Here is a 22140-nt window from a genome sequence, read left to right on the forward strand (position 1 = left end):
TGGAGCGTGGGTTTCATTACTGTAACCCACTTGCTAGAAAAGAAAAATTCTTTGTAAGTCATCAGCCAGACCACAGGAAGCAAGAGGGATGCCTAACAAAAGAATGTTGTTTTTCAGATATTTGGAATGATTTTGAGAGTTTAAGCTCCAACCCATATGGGCCCATGGCTGTGGAGGGTGAGCAGTGGTGGATCATGGGCCCAACTGGCTTCCTGGGAGAGCTCCCGAAGCCCCTCATGGGGCTTGCTGTGACCCCCTCCCCATGCACACATTTTAGGCAGGTTCCCAGCTCCCAAACGAGAGGGGGCAGGCTCACTCAGCTTTGCTTTGGGCTGTTCTGGAGAGCTTGCACAGATTCAGTCAGTGCCGCCCACGTAAACCTGTTTGCATTTAGACTCAAGGCCAAACGTGGAGCTTGCCTGCATTAAAAATAGGAAGCTGGGACATATTCCAGAGAGCTTAACCAAGCCAGTTGGAGGGGAAGGATGAGTAGATGCTGGCCCCCTCCCTGATGGGCTCCAGCCCTGCAGGGCTCCCGACACACCTTGTGAGTCCTCTCACAGGACACCTGCAGGCCGCCCTGCATCTAGGCCATTATTTGGGAATAGAGGAGAGCATAAGGAGTAGAGAGTGTGGTGTGTCTTTCTCACCTCTCAGCCCAGGAGCCTGCTTGGGGCACAGGTCCCTGTGTCCCACTGGTCTCCCCACTGGGAGGATGCGTCGGGGCTGCTGGTAACAAACACCTTCCTGTTCCCACAGTGAGAATGATGCATCGTCGGAGAATGAACAGCTGCTGAGCCGGAGCATGGACAGTGACGAGGAGCCTGCCACCGACAAGCAGGGATCCCCTGAGCTGTGCCTCTTGTCACTGGTTCACCTGGCCCGGGAGAAGCCAGCGGCCACCAAGTCAGCCGGGGTGAGGGCCTGATGCTGCTCCACACACTCCCACTGTTGCCCAGGGAGGCAGAGGCATGAGGCAGGCCCACCGCGGGAACCTAGATTCAGTAGCAGGTTTAAAATAAGAGAGTAAGAGACTAGGAAACTTATCTCTGTATTATGAGCTTTATAGAAGGAAACGAAAGAGAGTAAGCAAAGAGAGGAAAGTTGAAATTGCTTGGAATACCATAAGACAGAGAAAAACCTTTGTAAACATACCGGCATGTGTCCAAGCAGAACAACAACAACAATATATATACACACAGACACACACAGACACAGACATACACAATATGCATTTTGCATGTAAAATGGTCCACAGCATTTGTCACCCTAAGCAGGCCACCTGGGAGCGTGCTACAGCAGGTGCATGGGCAGAGGTGCACAGCTCTGCCCAGGCTGCCTGAGCATGTGGCGCAAGGTCACTGGCAGCCCCATCCCAGTCTAGGTGAGCGTGTGGCTAGGTGACGTGCTTCGGGTAAATATGTCTCTGATTGGGAAGCCGGGTCTGGCTTAGGTCTGGACAGGGTTGCCACGTTCTGGGCTACCCTGAGTTCAGGGACACCTGTAACAGCACTCAGCACTTGCAGGGACCCTAGAGGCATCTGGAGTTGTTCTGGGAGGTATCGGCTCCTGGAGGTGCCCAGAACTTCGCAGCCAGAGCCCCTTCTGCCCCGGCCCAGCACCAGCCTCATATCCTCATATCCTTACCCTGAGCTGTGAGCTCTGGAGAAAAGGCCGGGGATGGCTGCAGACACAGCCAGGGCCTCCCAGGCCACCACAGGCCAGCAGGGTTCCTGCTGCCCCTCTGCCATAGACAGATGCGGGGTGTCTGGGGAGACTAAGCAGCAGCCCCACCTCCGCGAACACTAGGTGCCTAAACCCGAGGCCCAGAGGCCTGTGGCTTCCTGACCCCGGGCCTGTGGGAGCCCCAGGCAGCATTCTGACAGTCAGGGGACAGCAGCTGCCAGCCCCACGATGGAGAATCTGCAGTTCTGTTGGCTACGGCTTTCTCTTGTTCCGAACACTGACATTCTCTTGACTTCTCCCGTAGATTCAAAGTCGAAGGAAGAAGATATTGGATGTGTACGCCAATGTGTGTGGAGTCGTTGAAGGTAAGCCTGGGCGCTCTGTGTGGGGGCCTATCCCCCAGATTTCCCCAAAGGTCTCGCCCCAGCCATCCACAAGGAGGAGGAGGAGGAGGAAAGGGACCCAAGGCCCCAGGAGGGCCGAGAAAGACCACACCTCAGCTGGTCATGTTCCACATCCCCGTGGCTGGCGAACCCACTTCTGGCGTGGAGGGTTGTGGAATTTGGCACCAGACTGTCTCAGGCCTTTCCCCTAGTGCTCCCCAAGGCCCCTTCCCTCTCAGGACAAGGAGATAACACCCAGCCAGCCCCAGCGCAGAGCCTCCCTGGTGGGCCGTGGAGTCTGCAGAGGACATGGTGGAAGGAGCTCATGTCCCCCAGCATCCCCCAGATGCTGTCCTACACCAGTGTTTCAGTCACTAACCCAGTAATTAGCTGGCCTTGCCCTCTCCTCCACAAACATGCTTCCCAAACGAGCCATCAGTCTGTGTCCCCACGACTGCACTCTGGACATGGCAGCATTTCAATCTGGAACACATGATCCCCATTTCTTCCAAATCTAGGCTCTCAATTACCTTTGTATTCAGGGGACAGAAGCCCTCATTGCTGAGGTTAAGGGATGTTCCCCAGTTTCATCAGGCGACTGGGTCCTGGTCCCACTGACATCCCTCCTTGGACTTCTGGGTCTGGCCCAGGCTCCTGCCACTCCCCAGGTCCCCCTGGGGGCCTCTCATTTCTCCACAGAGTTGGAACCAGCGAGCTGAGGCGGGGTGGGGAAGGGGTAAGGGGGAGGGGCAGGCTTGCTGGCCCTGTGCTCCTTGGGCCAGAAATAAGGGGCCAAGAACTCTGCTTGGCTGCCTGCTGAAATGGGCATCTCTCCATAAATACACATGTCAGCCTGTCTGGTAAGACTGGCATGGCAGAGGGACCTCGGCTGCCCAGTGGACAGTGGTCTGAGATTTACGCTCCATCACCCTGGAAAGCTCTTCTCTGTTCCAAAAGATGTCTCGGCTTTAAGAGCCTGTCCTGTCCTGCCTGGGACAGCATTGCATCAATCTGTGTGTCATTTCCTCTGCCAGTATCACATAGCTATAGAAGTCTTGAAATCGGGTAGACTGTTTGCTTCCACTTTATTCTTTCTGTTCAAAATTGTTCTAACTAATGCTAGTTTCTGTGCCTTTCTATATAAATTTTAGAATAATTGTCCCTATAGCTACAAAATATCTTGCTGGTGATTTTGATAGGAATTACATCAAACTGTATACCAAAGTTTGGGGAGATCTGATATTTTACTATGTTGAGTTTTCTAATCCATGAAAATGGTATGTCTCATTTAGATTTTCTTCAACTTTTCTTGTCAGCAGTATGTAGTTTTTAGAATACAAGTCCTATACATATTTTGCTAGATTTAAAGCTAGGAATTTCTGTTATTTTTTTGAATGATTATAAATTACATTTTATTTTAATTTCAGTGTCTACATATCAATTGTTAGTATATAGAAATACAATTGATTTTTGTATGTTTATCTTGTATCCTGTGACTTTGCTGAACTCACTTATAAAGACTCAGAGTTTTCATGTAGATTCCTTGAGATTTTCTACATAGATAATCACATCTGTAGATGGGAATACTTTTATTTCTTCCTTCTCAATCTGTGTGCCTTTACTTGCCTTATTGCAGTAGCTATAACTTCCAGCATTATATTAAATAAGAGTAATGAGAACAGAAATCCTTGCTTTGTTCCTCATCTGAAAGGAAAAGCATGTTTTTCATCATTAACTATAATGTTAGTTCTAGAGTTTTTGTAAATGATTTATATTAATTTTGCGGGTAGATTACATTATTTTTAATATTGAACCAGCCTCACAACCGTGGAGTGAAGTCCACTTGTCATGGTGTATAATTCTTTTTACATATTGTTAATTTCTATTTACTAATATTTTGTTAAGGATTTTTTTTATCTGTATTCATGAAGGATATTGGAGTGTAGATTCTCTTTTTGTACTTGTCTTATCTGGTTTTGGTATAAGCTAATACTGGCTTCACAGAATAAATTGGGGAGACTTCCTCCTTTTCTATTTTCCAGAAGAGATTATGTAGAATTGGTGTTAATTCTTCTTTATATATTTGGTAGAGTTAGCCAATGAAACTATGTAGCCTGGATATTTCTTTGGGGGGGGGGCAGGCTTTTAAAATTAAAAATTACATTTCTTTAATAGTTATAAAGTTATTCAAATTATCTATTTTATACTGAGTTGTGTTCATGCTTTTTGAGGAATTGTCCCATTTCATCTAAGTTGTCAAATTTGTGTGTAGAGTTGCTTGTAGATTCCTTTTTTCTTTTATGTCTGCAGTGTCTGTAGTGATATCCCCTTTTTCATGGCTTAATATTTTGTGTCTTCTTTCTTCATTTTTTCTTTATCAATCTCACATTTGTTCACTTGATTGATTTTTTCAATGAACTGGATTTTTTCATATTTATATCTATTGTTTTTCATTTTTCAATTTTGTTGATCACTGCTCTTTACTATATCCTTTTCTCCTATTTATGTTGGGTTTGTCTTGTTCTTTTCCTACATGTTTGAAATGGGAGCTTAGATGACAGGTTTTTTTTTCCAAAATTTATTTTTTAATTTAAATTCAATTAATTAACATGTTATTGGTTTCAGAGGTAGAGTTCAATGATTCATCAGTCTCATATAATAGTCAGTGCTCATTACATCACATGCCCTCCTTCATGTCCATCACCCAGTTACCCCATCTCCCGAATCCTCCTTCCTTCAGCAACCATCAGTTTTTTTCCCATGATTAAGAATCTCTTATGATTTGTCTCCCTCTCTGATTTTATCTTGTTTTATTTTTCCCTCTCCTCCCCTATGATCCTCTGTGCTGTTTCTTAAAGTCCACATATGAGTGAGATCATATGATAATTGTCTTTCTCTGATTGACTTATTTCACTTAGCATTATATCCTCTAGTTCCATCCATCTCATTACAAATGGCAAGATTTAATTTTTTGATGGCTGAGTAGTACTCCATTATACAGACATATAGATATAGATGATACATATTTTTTATCCATTCATCTGTTGATGGACATCTGGGCTTTTTCCATAGTTTGATGATTGTGGACATTGCTGCTATAAACATTGAGTACAGGTATCTTTGGGGTATTGGATCACTAAATCTGTATCTTTGGGGTAAACACCTAGTAGTGCAATTAATTGGTAGGGTAGCTCTATTTTCAACTTTTTGAGGACCCTCTAAACTGTTTTCCAGAGTGACTGCCCCAGCTTGCATTCCCACCAACAGTGTAAGAGGGTTCCCCTTTCTCCACATCCTTGCCAACATTTGTCATTTCCTGACTTGTTAATTTTAGCCATTCTCACTGGTGTGAGGTAGTATCTCATTGTGGTTTTTTTTTTGTTTTTTTTTTTTCATTTTTTTTTTTCATTGTGGTTTTGATTTGTATTTCCCTGAAGCCAAGTGATGTTGAGCATTTTTTCATGTGTCTGTTGGCCATTTGTATGCCTTCTTTGGAAAAATATCTGTTCAAATATTCTGTCCATTTCTTGATTGGGTTATTTGTTCTTTGGGTGTTGAGTTTGATAAGTTCTTTATAAATTTTGGATACTAGCCCTTTATCTGATATGTCATTTGCAAATATCTTCTCCCAATCAGTAGGTTGTCCTTTGATTTTGTCAACTGTTTCCTTTGCTGTGTAAAAGCTTTTTATCTTGATGAATTTCTGATAGTTCATTTTTGCTTTTGTTTCTCTTGCCTTTGGAGATATGTCTAGTAAGAAGTTGCTGCAGCCAAGATTACAGAGGTTGCTGCCTGTGTTGTCCTCTAGGATTTTGATGGATTCTTGTCTCACACTTAAGTCTTTCATCCACTCTGAGTCTTGTTTTGTGCATGGTGTAAGGAAATGGTCCAGTTTAATTCTTCTGCATGTGGCTGTCCAATTTTCCCAACACCATTTGTTGAAGAGGCTGTCTTTTTTTCCATTGAATATTCTTTCCTGCTTTGTCAAAGATTAGTTGACCATAGAGTTGAGGGTCCATTTCTGGGTTCTCTATTCTGTTCCATTGATCTGTGTGTTAATTTTGTGCCAGCGCCACACTGTCTTGATGATCACAGCTTTGTAATACAGGTTGAAGTCTGGAATTGTGATGCCTACCAGCTTTGGTTTTCTTTTTCAACATTCTTTTGGCTATTCGGGGTCTTTTGTAGTTCCATACATATTTTAGGATTATTTGTTCCAGCTCTGTGAAAAAAAGTTGATGGCATTTTGATAGGGATTGCATTGAATATATAGATTTCTCTAGCTGGCATAGACATTTTAACAATATTTATTCTTACAATCCATGAGCATGGAACATTTTTCCATTTCTTTGTGTCTTCCTCAATTTCTTTCATGAGTGTTCTATAGTTTTCTGAGTATAGATCCTTTGCCCCTCTAGTTATGTTTATTCCTAGGTATCTTATGGTTTTTGGTGTAATTGTAAATGGGATCAATTCCTTAATTTCTCTTTCTTTAGTCTCATTGTTAGTGTATAGAAATGCCACGGATTTCTGTGCATTGATTTTGTATCCTGCCACATTGCTGAATTGCTGTATGAATTCTAGCAATCTTGCAGTGGAGTCTTTTGGGTTTTCTATATACAGTATCATGTCATCTGTGAAGAGGGAGAGTTTGGCTTCTTCTTTGCCAATTTAAATGTCTTTTTTGTTGTTGTTGTTGTTGTTGTCTGATTGCTGAGGCTAGGACCTCCAGTACTATGTTGAATAAACAGTGGTGAGAGTGGACATCCTGCCATGTTCCTGATCTTAGGGGAAAAGTTCTGAGTTTTTCCCCATTGAGAATGATATTCACTGCGGGATTTTTGTAGATGGCTTTTATGATATTAAGCTGTGTTCCCTGTATCCCTACACTCTGAAGAGTTTTAATCAAGAAAGGATGCCATATTTTTTCAAATGCTTTTTTTCTATCTATTGAGAGGATCATATGGTTCTTGTCCTTTCTTCTATTAATATAGTGTATCACACTGATTGATTTGCAGATGTTGAACCCTTGCAGCCCAGGAATAAATCCCACTTGGACGTGGTGAATAACCCTTTTAAGGTACTCTTGGATCCTAAGGCTAGTATCTTGGTGAAAAGTTTGGCATCCAAGTTCATCAGGGATTTGGTCTGTAATTCTCCTTTCTGGTTAGGTCTTTAGGTCCAGCATCAGGTAATGCTGGACTCATAGAACATGTTTGGAAGTTTTCTTTCAGTTTCTATTTCTTGAAACAGCTTCAGTAGAATAGGCATTAATTCTTTAAATTTTTGGTAGAATTCCCCTGGGAAGCCATCCTGCCCTGGACTCTTGTTTGTTGGGAGATTTTCAGTTACTGCTTCAATTTCCTTGCTGGTTATGGGTCTGTTCAGGTTTTTTATTTCTTCCTGTTCCAGTTTTGGTAGTTTACACGTCCCTAGGAATGCATCATTTTTTACCAGATTGCCTAATTTACTGGCCTATAGGTGCTCATAATATGTTCTTATAATTGTTTGTATTTCTTTGGTGTTGGTTGTGATCTCCTCTCTTTCATTCATGATTTTATTTATTTGAGTCCTTTCTCTTTTCTTTTTGATAAATCTGGTCAGGGGTTTATCAATCTTACTAATTCTTTTGAAGAACCAGCTCCTAGTTTTGTTGATCTGTTCTACTATTCTTTGGTTTCTGTTTCGTTGATTTCTGCTCTAATCTTTATTATTTGTCTTCTCCTGCTAAGTTTAGGCTTTATTTGCTGTTCTTTCTCTAGCTTCTTCAGATTAAGGCTAGGTTGTATATTTGAGACCTTTCTTGTTTCTTGAGAAAGGCTTGTATTGCTATATACTTTCCTCTTATGACCACTTTGCTGCACCCCAAAGGTTTTGAACAGTTGTGTTTTCATTTTTACTTGTTTCCATGAATTTTTTAAACTCTTAATTTCCTGGTCGACTCATTCATTCTTTAATAGGATGCTCTTTAACCTCCATGTATTTGAGTTCTTTCCAAATCTCCTCTTGTGATCCAGTTCAAGTTTCAAAACATTATGATCTGAAAATATGTAGGGAATGATCCCAATTTTTTGGTACCAGTTGAGATCTGATTTGTGACCCAGTAGGTGATCTCTTTTGGAGAATGTTCCATGTGCACTCAAGAAGAATGTGTATTCTTCTGCTTTAGGATGAAATACTCCAAATATATTTGGTAAGTCCATCTGGTCCAGTGTGTCACTCAAAGCCCTTGTTTCCTTGTTGATCTGCTTAGACAATCTGAGCAGTGAGTGGGATGTTAAAGCCCCTACTATTCCTGTATTATTTCAATGTGTTTCTTTAATTTTGTCATTAATTGGTTTATATAATTGGCTGCTCCCATGTTAAGGGCATAAATATTTATAATTGTTAGATTTACTTGTTGGATAAACACTTTAATGATGATATAAGTGTCTTTCCTCATCTCTATTACAGTCTTTGGTTTAAAATCTAATTTGTCGGGATCCCTGGGTGGCACAGCGGTTTGGAACCTGCCTTTGGCCCAGGGCGTGATCCTGGAGACCCGGGATCGAATCCCACATCAGGCTCCCGGTGCATGGAGCCTGCTTCTCCCTCTGCCTGTGTCTCTGCCTCTCTCTCTCTCTCTGTGACTATCATAAATAAATAAAAATTTTTTAAAAAATCTAATTTGTCTGATATAAGAATGGCTACCTCAGCTTTCTTTTGATGTCCATTAGCATGAAAAATGGTTCTCCACCCCCTCACTTTCAATCTGGAGGTGTCTTTGTGTCTAAACCGAGCCTCTTGCTGACACCATAACAATGGCTCTTGCTTTTTATATCCAATCTGATATCCTTTGTCTTTTGATTGCTGCTTTTAGCCCATTTACATTCAGAGTAACTATTGAAAGATACGAATTTAGTTAAATACCTGTAAAGTCCCTGTTTCTGTAGATTGTCTCTGTTCCTTTCTGGTCTGTTATTTTTGTACTCTCTCTTCGCTTACAGGAACCCTTTTAATATTTATTGCAGGGCTGGTTTAGTGATCACAAGTTTTCTTAGTTTCTGTTTGTCCTAGAAGCTTTTTATCTCTTCTTCTGTTTTGAATGACAGTCTTACTGGATAAAGTATTTTTGGCTGCTTATTTTTCTCTTTTAGCACCCTGTCCTTTCTGGCCTGCCAGGTCTCTGTGGATAAGTCTGCTGTGAGTCTAATGTTTCTGGCCTTGTAGGTTATGGACCTCTTGTTCTGATTTTCTTGTCAGGATTTTCTCTTTGTCTCTGAGATTTGGCCAAGATGATGACTATTTATTATTGATTTTGAGGGGGGTTCTCCTGGACTTGCATGCCTGTTTCCATCCCCAAATTAGGGAAGTTCTCAGCTATAATTTGCTCAAATATACCTTAGGCTCACCTCTCTTTCCTCTTCTTATGAGATCTCAATTATTCTAATATTGTTTTACTTTATAGTATCACTTATTCTTGAATTCTCCCTTCAAGATTCAGTAGTTTATCTCTCTTTTTCTCAGCTTTTTTATTCTCCATCATTCTGTCTTCTGTATCACTAATTCTCTTTTGCCTCATTTATCCTAGCAGTTAGAGCCTCTTTTTTGTTGTTGTTGTTGTTGTTGCACATCATTAATAGCCTTTTATATTTCAGCTTGATTAAATTTTAGTTCTTTTATTTTTCCAGAAAGGGATTTTCTAGTGACTTCTATGCTTTGTTCAAGCCCAGCGAGTATCTTTATAATTGTTATTCTGAACTCTAGTTCTGACATGTTACTTGTATCTATACTGATTAGGTCCCTGGAAGTCAGTACTGCCTCTTGTTCTCTTTTTTGAGGTGAGTTTTCCTGTCTTGTCACTCTTGCAGAAAGTGATTGTTTTTCTATTTGTAGAGTTGCAGCTATTCTTTTCTTAGATCTCCAGTTGAGTTCACAGGTGTTCAGAATGATATAGCTACCTAGCTAAATTCCTGGAACCAGAGAAAACTAAGGTCTCCTATTCCTCTGCCATCTTGGACTCTGATTGAGATTGGAGTTTAGATTACAGATTTGAGATTTTCCCGCTTTTGTAATGTATGTATTTGTGATATAAATGTCCCTCTCAGTATTACTTCAGCTGTGTCCTACAAACTTTGATATGTTGTATTTTCATGTTTAGAATTTCCTTTAAAAATAAAATAAAATAATAAAATAAAATAAATTTCCTTTAAGGTTTCTTCTTTGAACCATGGATTGTTTGGAAATATGTTATTTAGTCCTCATACCACACCAGATACATTAACAGTAGTGCAAGACAGAGGTCTTCTCAAGAGTGGAGCCCCCAGAATGCAGGGAAAGGCCAGCACTGTGTAGTTACTCCCAGTGCCAGTGGCTTTCCTCATGGCAGGAGGCAGGACAAGAGCAGGAAGTGACTGCTAGTGGCTCTTCCCTGCATGGGAAGCACCAACTTTAGTTCTGGATGCTCCCAGAAAGAAGAGGACTTACATATCTTTTCTCCTTCCACCCCCATATAACAACTTTCTTCTAAAGGAATATCAAGGGAACAGACAGGAGTCTAATAAAGGTCTCTGAAAACAATGTATCTCCATTTGAAAAATAAACCATGTCTTTAAATGCATTAACCCTTGCCAAAAACTAACAACAAAAGATTGTGTTGTTAAATTTCCAAGTGTGTGAAAATTTTCCTGTTATCTTTGTTTTTGATTTATAGTTTGATTCATTGTCGTAGGCAAATATACTCTGTATATAGGTTCACTTCATTCTTTTGTTGAGATTTAAGGCCTACATTTGATGAGACTATGTCTTCTGTTATTGTTAAGTGGGGTGTTCTATAAATGTTGATTGGATTTTGTTGGTCAATGGTGATGTCAAGTTCTATATTCTTGCTGATTTCCCAGCAATTCTTCTATCAGTTTAAGGGAAAATTGTTGAAGTCTCCAATTACAGTTGTGGCTTTATTTCTTCTTTCAGTTCTTCAGTTTTTGCTTCATATATTTTGGAGCTCTGTTGTTTGATCCATGGAGATTTAGGATTGCTATGTCTTCATAGTAGGTTAACCCTTTTATCATTATATAATGTCCCTCTTTGTCTCTGGTAATTTCCTTTATTCTGAAATCTACTCTGTCTGATGTGATAGCCACTTCTGCTTTCCTTTTTTTTTTTTTTTTCTGCTTTCCTTTTATTAGTGTTTACATGGTATATCTTTTTTCATTCTTGTACTTTCAAACTGCCTTTATCATTATATTGAACATTAGCTTCTTGTAGATAGCATATAATTGGTTTCTTAAGTTGAATTTGAATCATTTACATTTAATGTAGCTATTGATATGTTAGCATTTAAGATTGCTATTTTATTTTTTGTATACTCTTTTTTGTCTGTTTTTCATTCTCTGTTTTCTTTTTCCTGCTTTCCTTTGTATCACTTGAATATATTTTAGAAATCCATTTGGGGTTTTTTTTGAGTGATGTGTGAGTTTTGAGTACATCGTTTTTTTCCATAGCTATTGCTATTTTATTAGTCTCTATCTATCTATCATCTATCTATCTATCTATCTATCTATCTATCATCTATCTATCTATATCTATATCTATCTATCTCTCTATCTATCTATATCTATATCTATCTCTCTATCTATCTATCTATCTATCTATCTATCTATCATCTATATATGTATATATATATATATAGAGAGAGAGAGGCAGGACAAGAGCAGGAGGTGACTGCTGGTGACTATATATATAAAGAGAGAGAGAGAGATGTTAGATATATTATATATATATATATATATATATATATATATATATATATATATATTAGAGACTTCCTTTAGTCATTCTTTTAAGGTAGCTCTGTTGGTGACAGATTCTTAGTTTTCCTTCATCCTGAGGCTGCCTTGATTTCTGCTTCATTCCAGAAGTGTATTTTCCCTGGGTGTGGGACACTGTTTCTGTTAGTTGAGAATACTGTACCATGTCACTCTGGTCTCCAGGTTTCTGATGAGAAATCCACTGCTATTCTAATTGGTTTTCCTCTGTAAGTAAGGTGCTGATTTTTTTTTCTTGCTGTTTTCAAGACTTCTTTGTCTTTAGTTTTCAAGTGCTTACAATGTGTCTTGATGTGAATTTCTTTGGGTGTATCCTGTTTGGAGTTTTCTCAGCTTCTTAAATCTATAAGCTTATGTCTGTCTCCAAGTTTGGGAAGTTTTCAGCCATTATTCCCTTTTCCATCCATACCTCTCTCTCCTCTCCTAGGCCTCCATGACACAAATGTGAGATCTTTTGTTTTAGTCTTACAGATCCTTGGGACTCTGTGTTTTCAGTTTATTTTATATCTGTTGTTCAAATAAATAATTTCCATTATTCAGTTCACTCTTTCTTTCCTCTGTCTCTACTCTGCCATTGAGCATATCTACTTAAACTTTTATTTCATTTATTGTCTTTTTGCAGTTCTAACATTTCCACTTGGTACTTTTTATATTTTCTATCTTAGCTAAGGCTTTCTATTTTTTCATTTGTTTCAAGAGTGTATGTAATTATTTGTTGAAGCATTTTTATCATGGATTCTTTAAAATCTTTATCAGATAATTCTAACATCTCTATTATCTCTGGTGTTATCTTTTATTCATTCATTTGAGATCTTCCTAGCCATCAATAACAACAGAGGATTTGACTGACCCTGCCTCACACTCTTTACCCCTTTTTGGAAATATTTTCAAAAACAAAATTAAGAACATTTGAGATCTCCCTAGTTCTTGATAAATGGGTTTCTATTGAAACTGGACAGTTTTATGTCACATTATGAGACTCAGCCTTCAATGACACCCAAGTAGGGGCTTTTTTTTGTTGCTGACAAGGAGGTGAGGTGGGAATCTGTTTCTTCAAGTGGTCTCCACTGATACCAGTACGGTGGAATGCTTGATACCAGCTGATGATAAGGAAGTCCAGGCTCTAGACTTGACCTTCCCTGATATCTGGTGCAGTGTTACAGCCTACTGAGGGTGGACATCCAGGCTCCCACTCAGCCTTTGCTGGCCTTGGTGAGGACAGGGCCATAGTTTTCTCTGTAGTGTTTAGCTGTAACAAAGCAGTTATTGTCTAACTGCTCTCTTCTTGCTGAGCTTCTATTTCTCTAGTGCTTTAGCTAGAGAGAGCAGGCCTCTCTTGGGACTATTTTTATTTGTTATTGTTGGTGTTTCTGGGTTGATGGACTCTTCAGCTCCATGTCTGGGATACTGAGGCAAAAGGAAACTGAGGAAGTCAGCACCATGTCATTGTTCTACTCCCAAGATCCCTACCAGTCTGTCTTTTCTCTCCACTTTACAGGGTCTCCTTATGTTTGCTTTGTACATCTAGGGTTTTTAGCTGTACTTACCAGGAAGAGTAGGGAAAAACATGTCTGTTCTATTTTCCAAAAGTGAAAATACATCAGTTTTTTCCCCCAAAACACTCCCAGGTGAGTCTAATGTGCAGGGAAGGCTGAGAATCATCAGGTGGCAGTGACTTGGCTCAGGCAGCCCCAACTTAAGGCTGTCTTTGAAAGCACCTTTCATAAAGATGCCTGCTGTCCCCATAAAGAGATGTGATACTACTGTTCCTTTGACTCCCTCCTCATCCCAGCTCCAGGTGAAGCAGGGTCACCCAACTAAGGATAGCCTGTGTTCAAGACTTTGGTGGCTGCTGACAGTGGTTTTGAGGGGATTACTCTAACAGTATGGTGGCTATTTTCCTAGAAGGAGAAGGGCTATTATTGAGATTAGGGCAAATGGAGAGGCTGCTCATGTGGCTGGCAAAGTCCTGGGTGTAGTTCACCCTGAGCTATGCATTTATTTTGTGTGGCTTTCTACATCTGTGTTTTAGTTTATTTTTAAAAAAGGTTATAAAAATAATGTTTAAAAGCATTGAGCTTCTGTTAACTGCCATTCGTGATGTCTGACCATGGCCCTTTGTCTCTGCAGGTCTCAGCCCCACAGAGCTGCCATTTGACTGCCTTGAGAAGACGAGCCGAATGCTCAGCTCTACCTACAACTCAGAGAAAGCAGTAGTGAAAACTTGGCGCCACCTCGCCGAGAGCTTTGGACTGAAGAGGGATGAGATTGGGGGCATGACAGATGGCCTGCAGCTCTTTGACCGCATCAGCACAGCAGGCTACAGCATCCCAGAGCTGCTCACAAAACTGGTGCAGATAGAGCGACTAGATGCTGTGGAGTCCTTGTGTGCAGACATCCTGGAGTGGGCCGGGCTCGTGCCACCTGCCTCCCAGCCCCCTGCCACGTCCTGAGGAGGCCACCTGGAGGCCGTCCTCCTTGGGGGCACCAGGGATCTGACAAGGGCTCTGGAGCCTTGAGTGCTGCCAACAGACTGCCAAGAATCAAGGCTTTTTCTGCTGTCACCAGGCTTTGCCCTAGGCTGTTCCTAGGAATGAGAGGAAATGGAGCCTGTCTTCCAGTCTTCCAATCTAACCAGAGATAAAAGGTTCAAGCTGGAATACTCCCAGCTCCCCACCGGTACCTCACCAGGCAGGATGAATATTTATGCACTAACTCATTCAAGGGACATTGTTGGGTGCTCAGATGACCCGAACGACGTGGGATGGCAGAGGTGAAGAATCTGGTCCCTGTCTGTAAGGAGTTTACAACCTAGGGAGAGAGACAAGACGTGTTTACAAAGCACCTTGCTAGAAGACATCAAATTGTCTTGATGAGGGGCTGCTGAGGAAACATAATAGAAGTTTGAGAGAGGAGATGGCTCCTCATGGGTGATGAAGGAGGGCAGCCTCATGAAGAAAGCAGCTGGAAAGCCTGGTGACACAACTACAAAGGGCAGATGTCCCACTCCATGTAGTGTGTCAGGTTCACAACTTGTCTATTAATATCTTAAGTGGCTACATTGGGATAAGTCTGCCTGTTCCTGAGGCCATCTGTATTCCTACCACCCTTCTGGTCACAAGTGCAAGAGTCCACCCTGTGGCCTGCCTCCTGTCACTGATATACCAGGTGTGTGTCTGTCCAGTCAAGTAGACCTGTGTCCAGGTCACCTGCTGCAGGGGGCCCGGGCCTGGCCCCAGTGGGTTGGGATTACACATGAGCTGCATTCCACTCTCATCCTTGGTCAAGTGTGACCCTTTGTGGGCAGCAATGCTCAAGAACACAATCCATTTAAACGATGTGTCAGCCTGTTTTTGCTTCAAACAGAAATGAGTGGTCAACTGTCTGTACAAAGAGAAATGGTGACTTCCTAAGATTCAGCCATGCATAATTGAAGATTTTCAGCATCTGAGACTTGTGGATGAGCCTCGTGGCATGAGGGCTTCTGAACCAGTCAAAGAAAGTAGGGCCTCACAGCGTAGGGAGGGCCTGGCCGCAGAATCCAGGGACCTGGCTCTAGTTGTACCAACTTGGGCCACTTTCTTCTCCCTCCCCAGCTTCAGTTCCTCTTCTGCAAAGGAAAGGTTAGTTTGTGATTCTGTAATCAGGGAAAGTAAAGTTCAGGTGGGCAACAGGAAAGTGAGCTGCAGGAAATGCCAGGCCTTCAAGGTGTGCATCGAAGTGAACACCCATTCATCAAGTAAAATGAGAGTAGAAGCAGAAAAACTGACAGTAAAGCAATAAACTGGCATTATTCTTGGCAAATTCTCTTACTACACCTGCAGTTGCCAAAAGTGTGGGAGCCAGGGTAGTGATCATACCAGGGGGTTAATCTAGAGTTCACTGCTGAGCTTCCTAATGACAGATCTGACAATGGGTTATTACTAAATTAAAACAGTCTCCGACTTACAAAACGATGTTTTTAAAATTACAAGTCACATGACTGAGCAAATGCTTCAGGGTGGGGGTGGGGAATCAGTCATATGTTTAGAGCCAATAAGCAACTTCCCACCAATGAATGTAGAACATACTGTGATAGGATCATAATTAGGTCCTGAATATTTAATATCATCATTTGCTGTGTCTGTTTGCTGCTGTTTTTCAGAGCCTATTTGCTATAGCCTGAAAGCTAAATACTCCATAGCAAAACTTAATTATCCTTTTAATTCCTCTTTGAAATCCTGCGGTGCCTCTTTCTTCTGCTTTGTGATAATGATGAGAGTCTCCCCCTGAATTAGGCAGCACATGTCACATGTGATGAGCATGCCAGTCCAGGGAGACAGCTTGTAGTTTGCCAAGAACATTTTCAGTGAAGGAGCAGGAGTGGCTGCTGCCAGGCCTGGAGATTTGCCTCATTTCACACAGTTAAAACTCCAGGGCCGGAGGTCCAGCCAGCATCATACCATGTTTCGATGACTCCCAACCTGGCATTTTTAGGGAGCTAGTCCTTGTAGAGTTAAAAATCCCTTTGTCATTTACTTATTTGGAAACAAATCCAAGAACAATCTATTTTGATGAAAGTTAGCCTACATTATGGAATTCAAATCAATGAGACCATAATGATTATCACTGACCAGAGCAGGGACTTCCACTCTGCCATTTTGTATGGAGACAGTCATTATTTTGCTATACTTAAAAACATTTAGGGAACACCCAAGGCTAGAGCTATGGGCCCTAGCCAGTGAAGTCTTAATTGTCAATAATTTTTGTCTAATTTTGTATATATAACTTATTATATTTTACAATTTCAATAAACTAATAAAAAGATCTACAGACTGCTACAATGTGACTTCTTTCAAGGGCTGGAGGGAAGGAGGAGTGGAGAAGATTACTCTGATTACTCTCTGTTCCTGGTTATTGCATGTGTGATGAGACTGCAGGATTGTGACCAGCTTAAATGAATTGCCTGAATTTTTATGGCCTGGGCTATGCATTCAACAGAAGCAAACATTACAATAAGATTGTGTAAAAAAACACCCGGAGCATTGTTTTCAAAGTTGCCATCACTGTATCACTTAGCTATTGCTGTGTATAACAAAGTGTCCCAAAATTCAGTGGCTTAAAGTGACAATTTATTATCACAATTCAGAGGTCAATAAGGATCTCAGCTGACATAAGTTGGGCTTAGTTGGATATGGCTCAGCTGGGGCCTCTCCCTGTTGGGATACTTTAACTGGGGTTACTCTGTTCCATTATCCCCCATCCTTGGCCTCAGACCATCATCTAGCCTAGGCATGTCTCTATCATGTTGATGACAGATATGCAATAGTGGGCAGACACACAACGTTTCTTCAGGCCTACACTCAGAACTGGTACATCATCACTTCTAGCTCACCCTTTTGGCTAAAGTAAGTCATATGGCCAACCCAGAGTCAAGGGTAGGGAGACAGACCCCACCTTAACTCTATGAAGAACAAGGTCAAATCACAAAAGATAAAATATGAGGGCAGGCAATGCAAATGTCCATGGGTATGTTTGTTTCCTATGGCTACTCTAACAAATTACCACAAACCTTGTGGTTTAGAGCAGCAAAATTTATGGTCTTACAGTTCTAGAGGTCAGAAATCCCAAAGTCAAAATTTTAACAGTTGTGTTCCTTATGGAGACTATAGAAGAAAATCTGTTTTCTTGCCTGTTCTAACTTCTAGAGCCTGTCCGTGTTCATTGTGTTCATTGGCTCATTGTTCCCTTTCATCTTCTAGGCCAGCAGTCCTGTCTCTTCAGCTTCCATTGTCACGTCTTTCCCTAACACCTTCTTGCTTCCCTCTCTGTACTCTTGTGATCACATGGGTCCCATCCAGATAATCCAGGATCATCTCCTCCCTCAAGATCCTTAATCACCTCTGCAAAATCCTTTTGCATGTGAGATCACATATTCACAAGTTTAGGGTAAATATTTTTGAGAGGCCATTGGTCTGTCAACCACAGTAAGTATGGAAGTGACTGTGGACTACCACAATGTAACATCCTCAGAGGGTGTTCTGCCAAAGCATAGTTTCCAGCTGGGGCTATTTTGTGTGAATCAATGTAAACTAAGGAGTGGCTGCCTTCTTGCTGGGGACTGTGAGGAAAGGGTGGATGGGCTGGGCTGCAGGTGCTCAGCAGCAAGGACTTCGGTGGACCACCTGCCTCGCAACCCTGACTGGGGTGCATGAGCTCTGCTCCCCTCCACCTCCAGCCTCAGTGGTGCAGGGGGGTGTGGCAGTCTCACGAGCTCCCAGTTTGGATTAGAGGATAACTATTCAGGGCTTTGCTTACACTCTTCTTCCCCGAACATTTCTAGTAAATCATTCGCTTTGGCAACAATGATGGCTTTTAGAAGTTTTGTGTGGAATCAATGCTGAAGGTATATTTTGCCATTACACGCAATGTATTTGGGGCCCTTCAAAGACACCTTGCATTTTGCAGCAAAAAGCTAAAATCTTGGGGCACCTGGGTGGCTCATTCAGTTAAGTGTCTGCCTTCGGCTCAGGTCATGATCCCAGGGTCCTGGGATTGAGTCCTGCATTGGGCCCCCTGTTCAGCAGGGAGCCTGCTTCTCCCTCTCCCTCTGCCAATCCCCCTGCTTTTGCATGCTCTCTCTCTCTTTCCCTCTCTGTCTAATAAATACATAAAATCTTTTAAAACAAAACTTAAAATCTTGGTACTACTTGCCATGTGTTGGAATGCTTTATGGACCAGGAAAATCTGGAAATAGCCAAATATTGTTTGCATTAAAAAGGTATTTTTTTCTATAAAGAACTTATCAAACCCAACACCCCCCTCCAAACAAAGAATCTAGTCAAGAAATGGGCAGAAGACATAGACATTTCTCTAAAGACAATCTACACATGGCTAACAGACACATGAAAAAATGCTCCACATACTGGCAATCAGGGAAATACAAATCAAAACCACAATGAGATACCACCTCACACCAGTGAGAATGGTGAAGACTGACAGGAAACAACAAATGTTAGAGAGGATGTGGAGAAGGGGGAACCCTCTTGCACTGTTGGTGAGAATGTGAACTGGTACAGCACTCTGGAAAACAGTGCAGAGGTTCCTCAAAGAGTTAAAAATAGAGCTACCCTATGACTCAGCAATTACACTGCTGGGGATTTACCCCAAAGATACAGATGCAGTGAAATGCCGGGACAGCTGCACCCCAATGTTCACAGCAGCTATGTCCACAATAGCCAAATTGTGGGAGGAGCCTCAATGTCCATTGACAGATTAATGGATAAAGAAGATGTGGTCTGTATATAAAATGGAATATTAGCCATCAAGAAGGACAAATACCCACCATTTGTTTTGACGTGGATGGAACTGGAGGGTATTATGCTGAGTGAAATAAATCAATTAGAGAAATACAATTATCATAGGCTCTCATTTATATGGGGAATATAAGAAATAGTGAAAGAGACTGTAAGGGAAGGAGAAAAACTGAGTGGGGAAAAATCAGAGAGGGAGATAAATCAGGAGGGACTCCTAACTCTGGGAAACAAACAAAGGGTTGCAGAAGGTGGGGGATGGGGGGATGGGGTGACTGGGTGATAAGCACTAAGGGATGGGATGAGCACTGGGTGTTATATGTTGACCTGAATTTAAATAAAATAAAGACATTTTTGAGGGCTGGAGAATTCCTGCTCAGCTACACATTCTGGCGCCAAGAGACCTCATGAGAAATTCAAGTTTTGAAGATATTTCATTTTTTAAAAACTTGCAGAGAGATAACTAGAGGGTGAAAATGAAGAGAAGGTTTAAAACCATTTTTCTGAGAGTCACCCTGAGCCTGGCTTTTTACTCAAAGTTACATAATGATTCCAATGAAATAGACATTCATGTTCTGCTCTTCCTTGTTTTCTTAATGCTGATCAGCATTACTTACACGGGGTAATGACTTCACTGAGGGAAAACGTTCCAGTTCACTCACAATCACCTGCATGGGACTCTCTAAAGGCAATTTCAAGTCCTTTCTCTATGCTTCAGTTGTCTCATCCGTATGCAAGGATTACAGTATTATGTTGTTTTTAGAATTGTGAGAATCACATAATGAAGTACGCCGTCTGGCACATAATAAGGTTCAATAAGTGTTAGCTATCATTACATTATTGAAGGGTACAGAAACTAATAAACTCACTGCAAAGAACTTTCCAAATGGAATTCAGATAGGGAAGATGATCATGATTATAAAATGATTATTACAAGGAAAAATATCAGTGCAGGAGAGAAGAGGCAGTTAGTCTAACCAGAGAAAATGCTGGCACACGATAGCTGCTGTCTGTGGTAGTGACCTGAAGGGATCCCCAAGGGCGCAAACCAGTGGCCTTACACCTGGAGATGTGTCTTCAGGCCCTGGAGCCACTCTGCCTGGCCTAATAGCACCTGACAGGAAGAGGGGTGGAAGGAGCCTCTTCTTTTTTTTTTTTTTTTAAAGGAGCCTCTTCTAATTCAGATGGTGGATTTTTTTTTTTTAATTTCCCTTCAAATTATTTAAACTAAAAAAACAAACAACAACAACAAAAACAGTTCATTCACCCATTCCTCCCACTCACTCTCAACTTTTGGAACCATCAGTCTATTCTCTGTGTCTATGAGCTTGTTGGGTTGGGGTTTTTTTAGATTCCACATAAAAAGTGAGATCATACAGAACACTTGTACGGTGCTTTGGCTGTTCAGGGTCTTTTGTGGTTTCCTACGCAGTTTGTACTTTTTGTTCTATTTCTCTGAAAAATACCATGGTAATACTGATAGAGATTGCATTGAATCTGTAGACCGTTTTAGATAGTATGGACATTTTAACAATATTAATTCTTCTAATCCATGAGCACAGAATATCTTTACATTTATTTGTGTCTTCTTCAATTCCTTTCATTAATGTCATATTTTCTACTATACAAATCTTTCACCTCCTTTGTTAAATTTATTCCTAGGTATTCAACATATATGAAATATATGAAAAACCTACAGCTAGTATCATCTTCATGGAGAAAAACTGAGAGCTTTTCCCTAGGGTCAGGAACAAGACAGGGATGTCCACTCTCACCACTGTTATTTTACATACTACTGGAAGTCCTAGCCTCAGCAATCAGACTACAAAAAGAAATAAAAGCATCCAAATCAACAAGGAAGAAGTCAAACTTTCACTATTTGCAGATAAGATGATACTCCGGATAGAAAACCTGAAAGACTCCACCAAAATGCTTCTAGAACTGATACATAAATTCAGTAGTCTCAGGATACAGGGGCTCCTGGCTGGCTCAGTTGGAAGAGCATGTGGCTCTTGATCTTGGGATTATGGTTTGAGCCTCACATTGGGAGAAGCAATTATTTAAATAAATAAAATTTAAAATAAGTTGCAAGACACAAGATCACATGCAGAAACCTGTTGCATTTCTATACACCAATAATGAAGCAACAGAAAGAAAAATCAAGAAATTGATCTTATTTACAATTGCACCAAATATCATAAGATACCTAGGAATAATCAAAGAGGTAAAAGATCTGTAATCTGAAAAGTATAGAATGTTTATGAAAGAAATTGGAGATGTCAAAAAGAAATGAAAAACCAGTCCATGCTCTTCACTGGAAGAACAAATATTGTTAAAATATCTATACTACCCAAAGCAATCTACACATTTAATGCAATCCCTATCAAAATACCACTCACATTTTCACAGAGCTAGAACAAACAATCCTAAAAATTGTATGGAACCACAAAAGACCCCAAATAGCCAAAGCAGTCTTGAAAAAGAAAAGCAAAGATGCAAGGTGCCTTGGTGGCATAGTCAGTTTCAGTTCAGGTTGTGATCTTGGGGTTGAGTTGAGGCCCCTGTTCGGCTCCTTGCTCAGCACAGAGTCTACTTGGGACTCTTTCTCTCTCTCCCTCTTGTCCCGTCCTCTCCCCCTAAAATAAATAAATAGATCTTTTAAAAAGCAAAGAAAAGGAAAGCTGGAAGCTTCACAATTCTGAACTGCAAATTATATTACAAATCTGTAGTAATCAAAACAGTATGATATTGACACAAAAATAGACACATATCAATAGAATAGAACAGAGAACCCAGAAATGAACCCACAACTATATGGCCAATTGATCTTCAACAAAGCAGGAAAGAATTTCAATGGAAAAAAAAAATAGCCTTTCTGCCCCTGGACGCCGCCGAGTAAGCATCGTTACAGTCTCCCCTCCCACCACCGTCATGTCTAAGTCAGAGTCTCCCCAAAGAGCCCGAGCAGCTGCG

General features: G+C 41.1%; 1 protein-coding gene across 1 annotated transcript in view; it reads left to right on the top strand.

Moving 5' to 3' along the window:
- Positions 1-16723, top strand: part of EDAR (ectodysplasin A receptor) — a 94684-nt gene extending 77961 nt beyond the window's left edge. Inside the window, exons 10-12 of the mRNA XM_035696096.2 lie at positions 760-916; positions 1991-2051; positions 14006-16723. Coding sequence (XP_035551989.1) covers positions 760-916; positions 1991-2051; positions 14006-14328 — 541 coding nt within the window. The 3' untranslated portion in view covers positions 14329-16723. The remainder of the gene's footprint in view (positions 1-759; positions 917-1990; positions 2052-14005) is intronic.
- Positions 16724-22140: the final 5417 nt, after the last annotated feature.

The sequence above is a fragment of the Canis lupus genome, chromosome 10 (genome assembly GCF_003254725.2).
Source record: "Canis lupus dingo isolate Sandy chromosome 10, ASM325472v2, whole genome shotgun sequence".
Classification (NCBI taxonomy): Eukaryota; Metazoa; Chordata; class Mammalia; order Carnivora; family Canidae; genus Canis; species Canis lupus.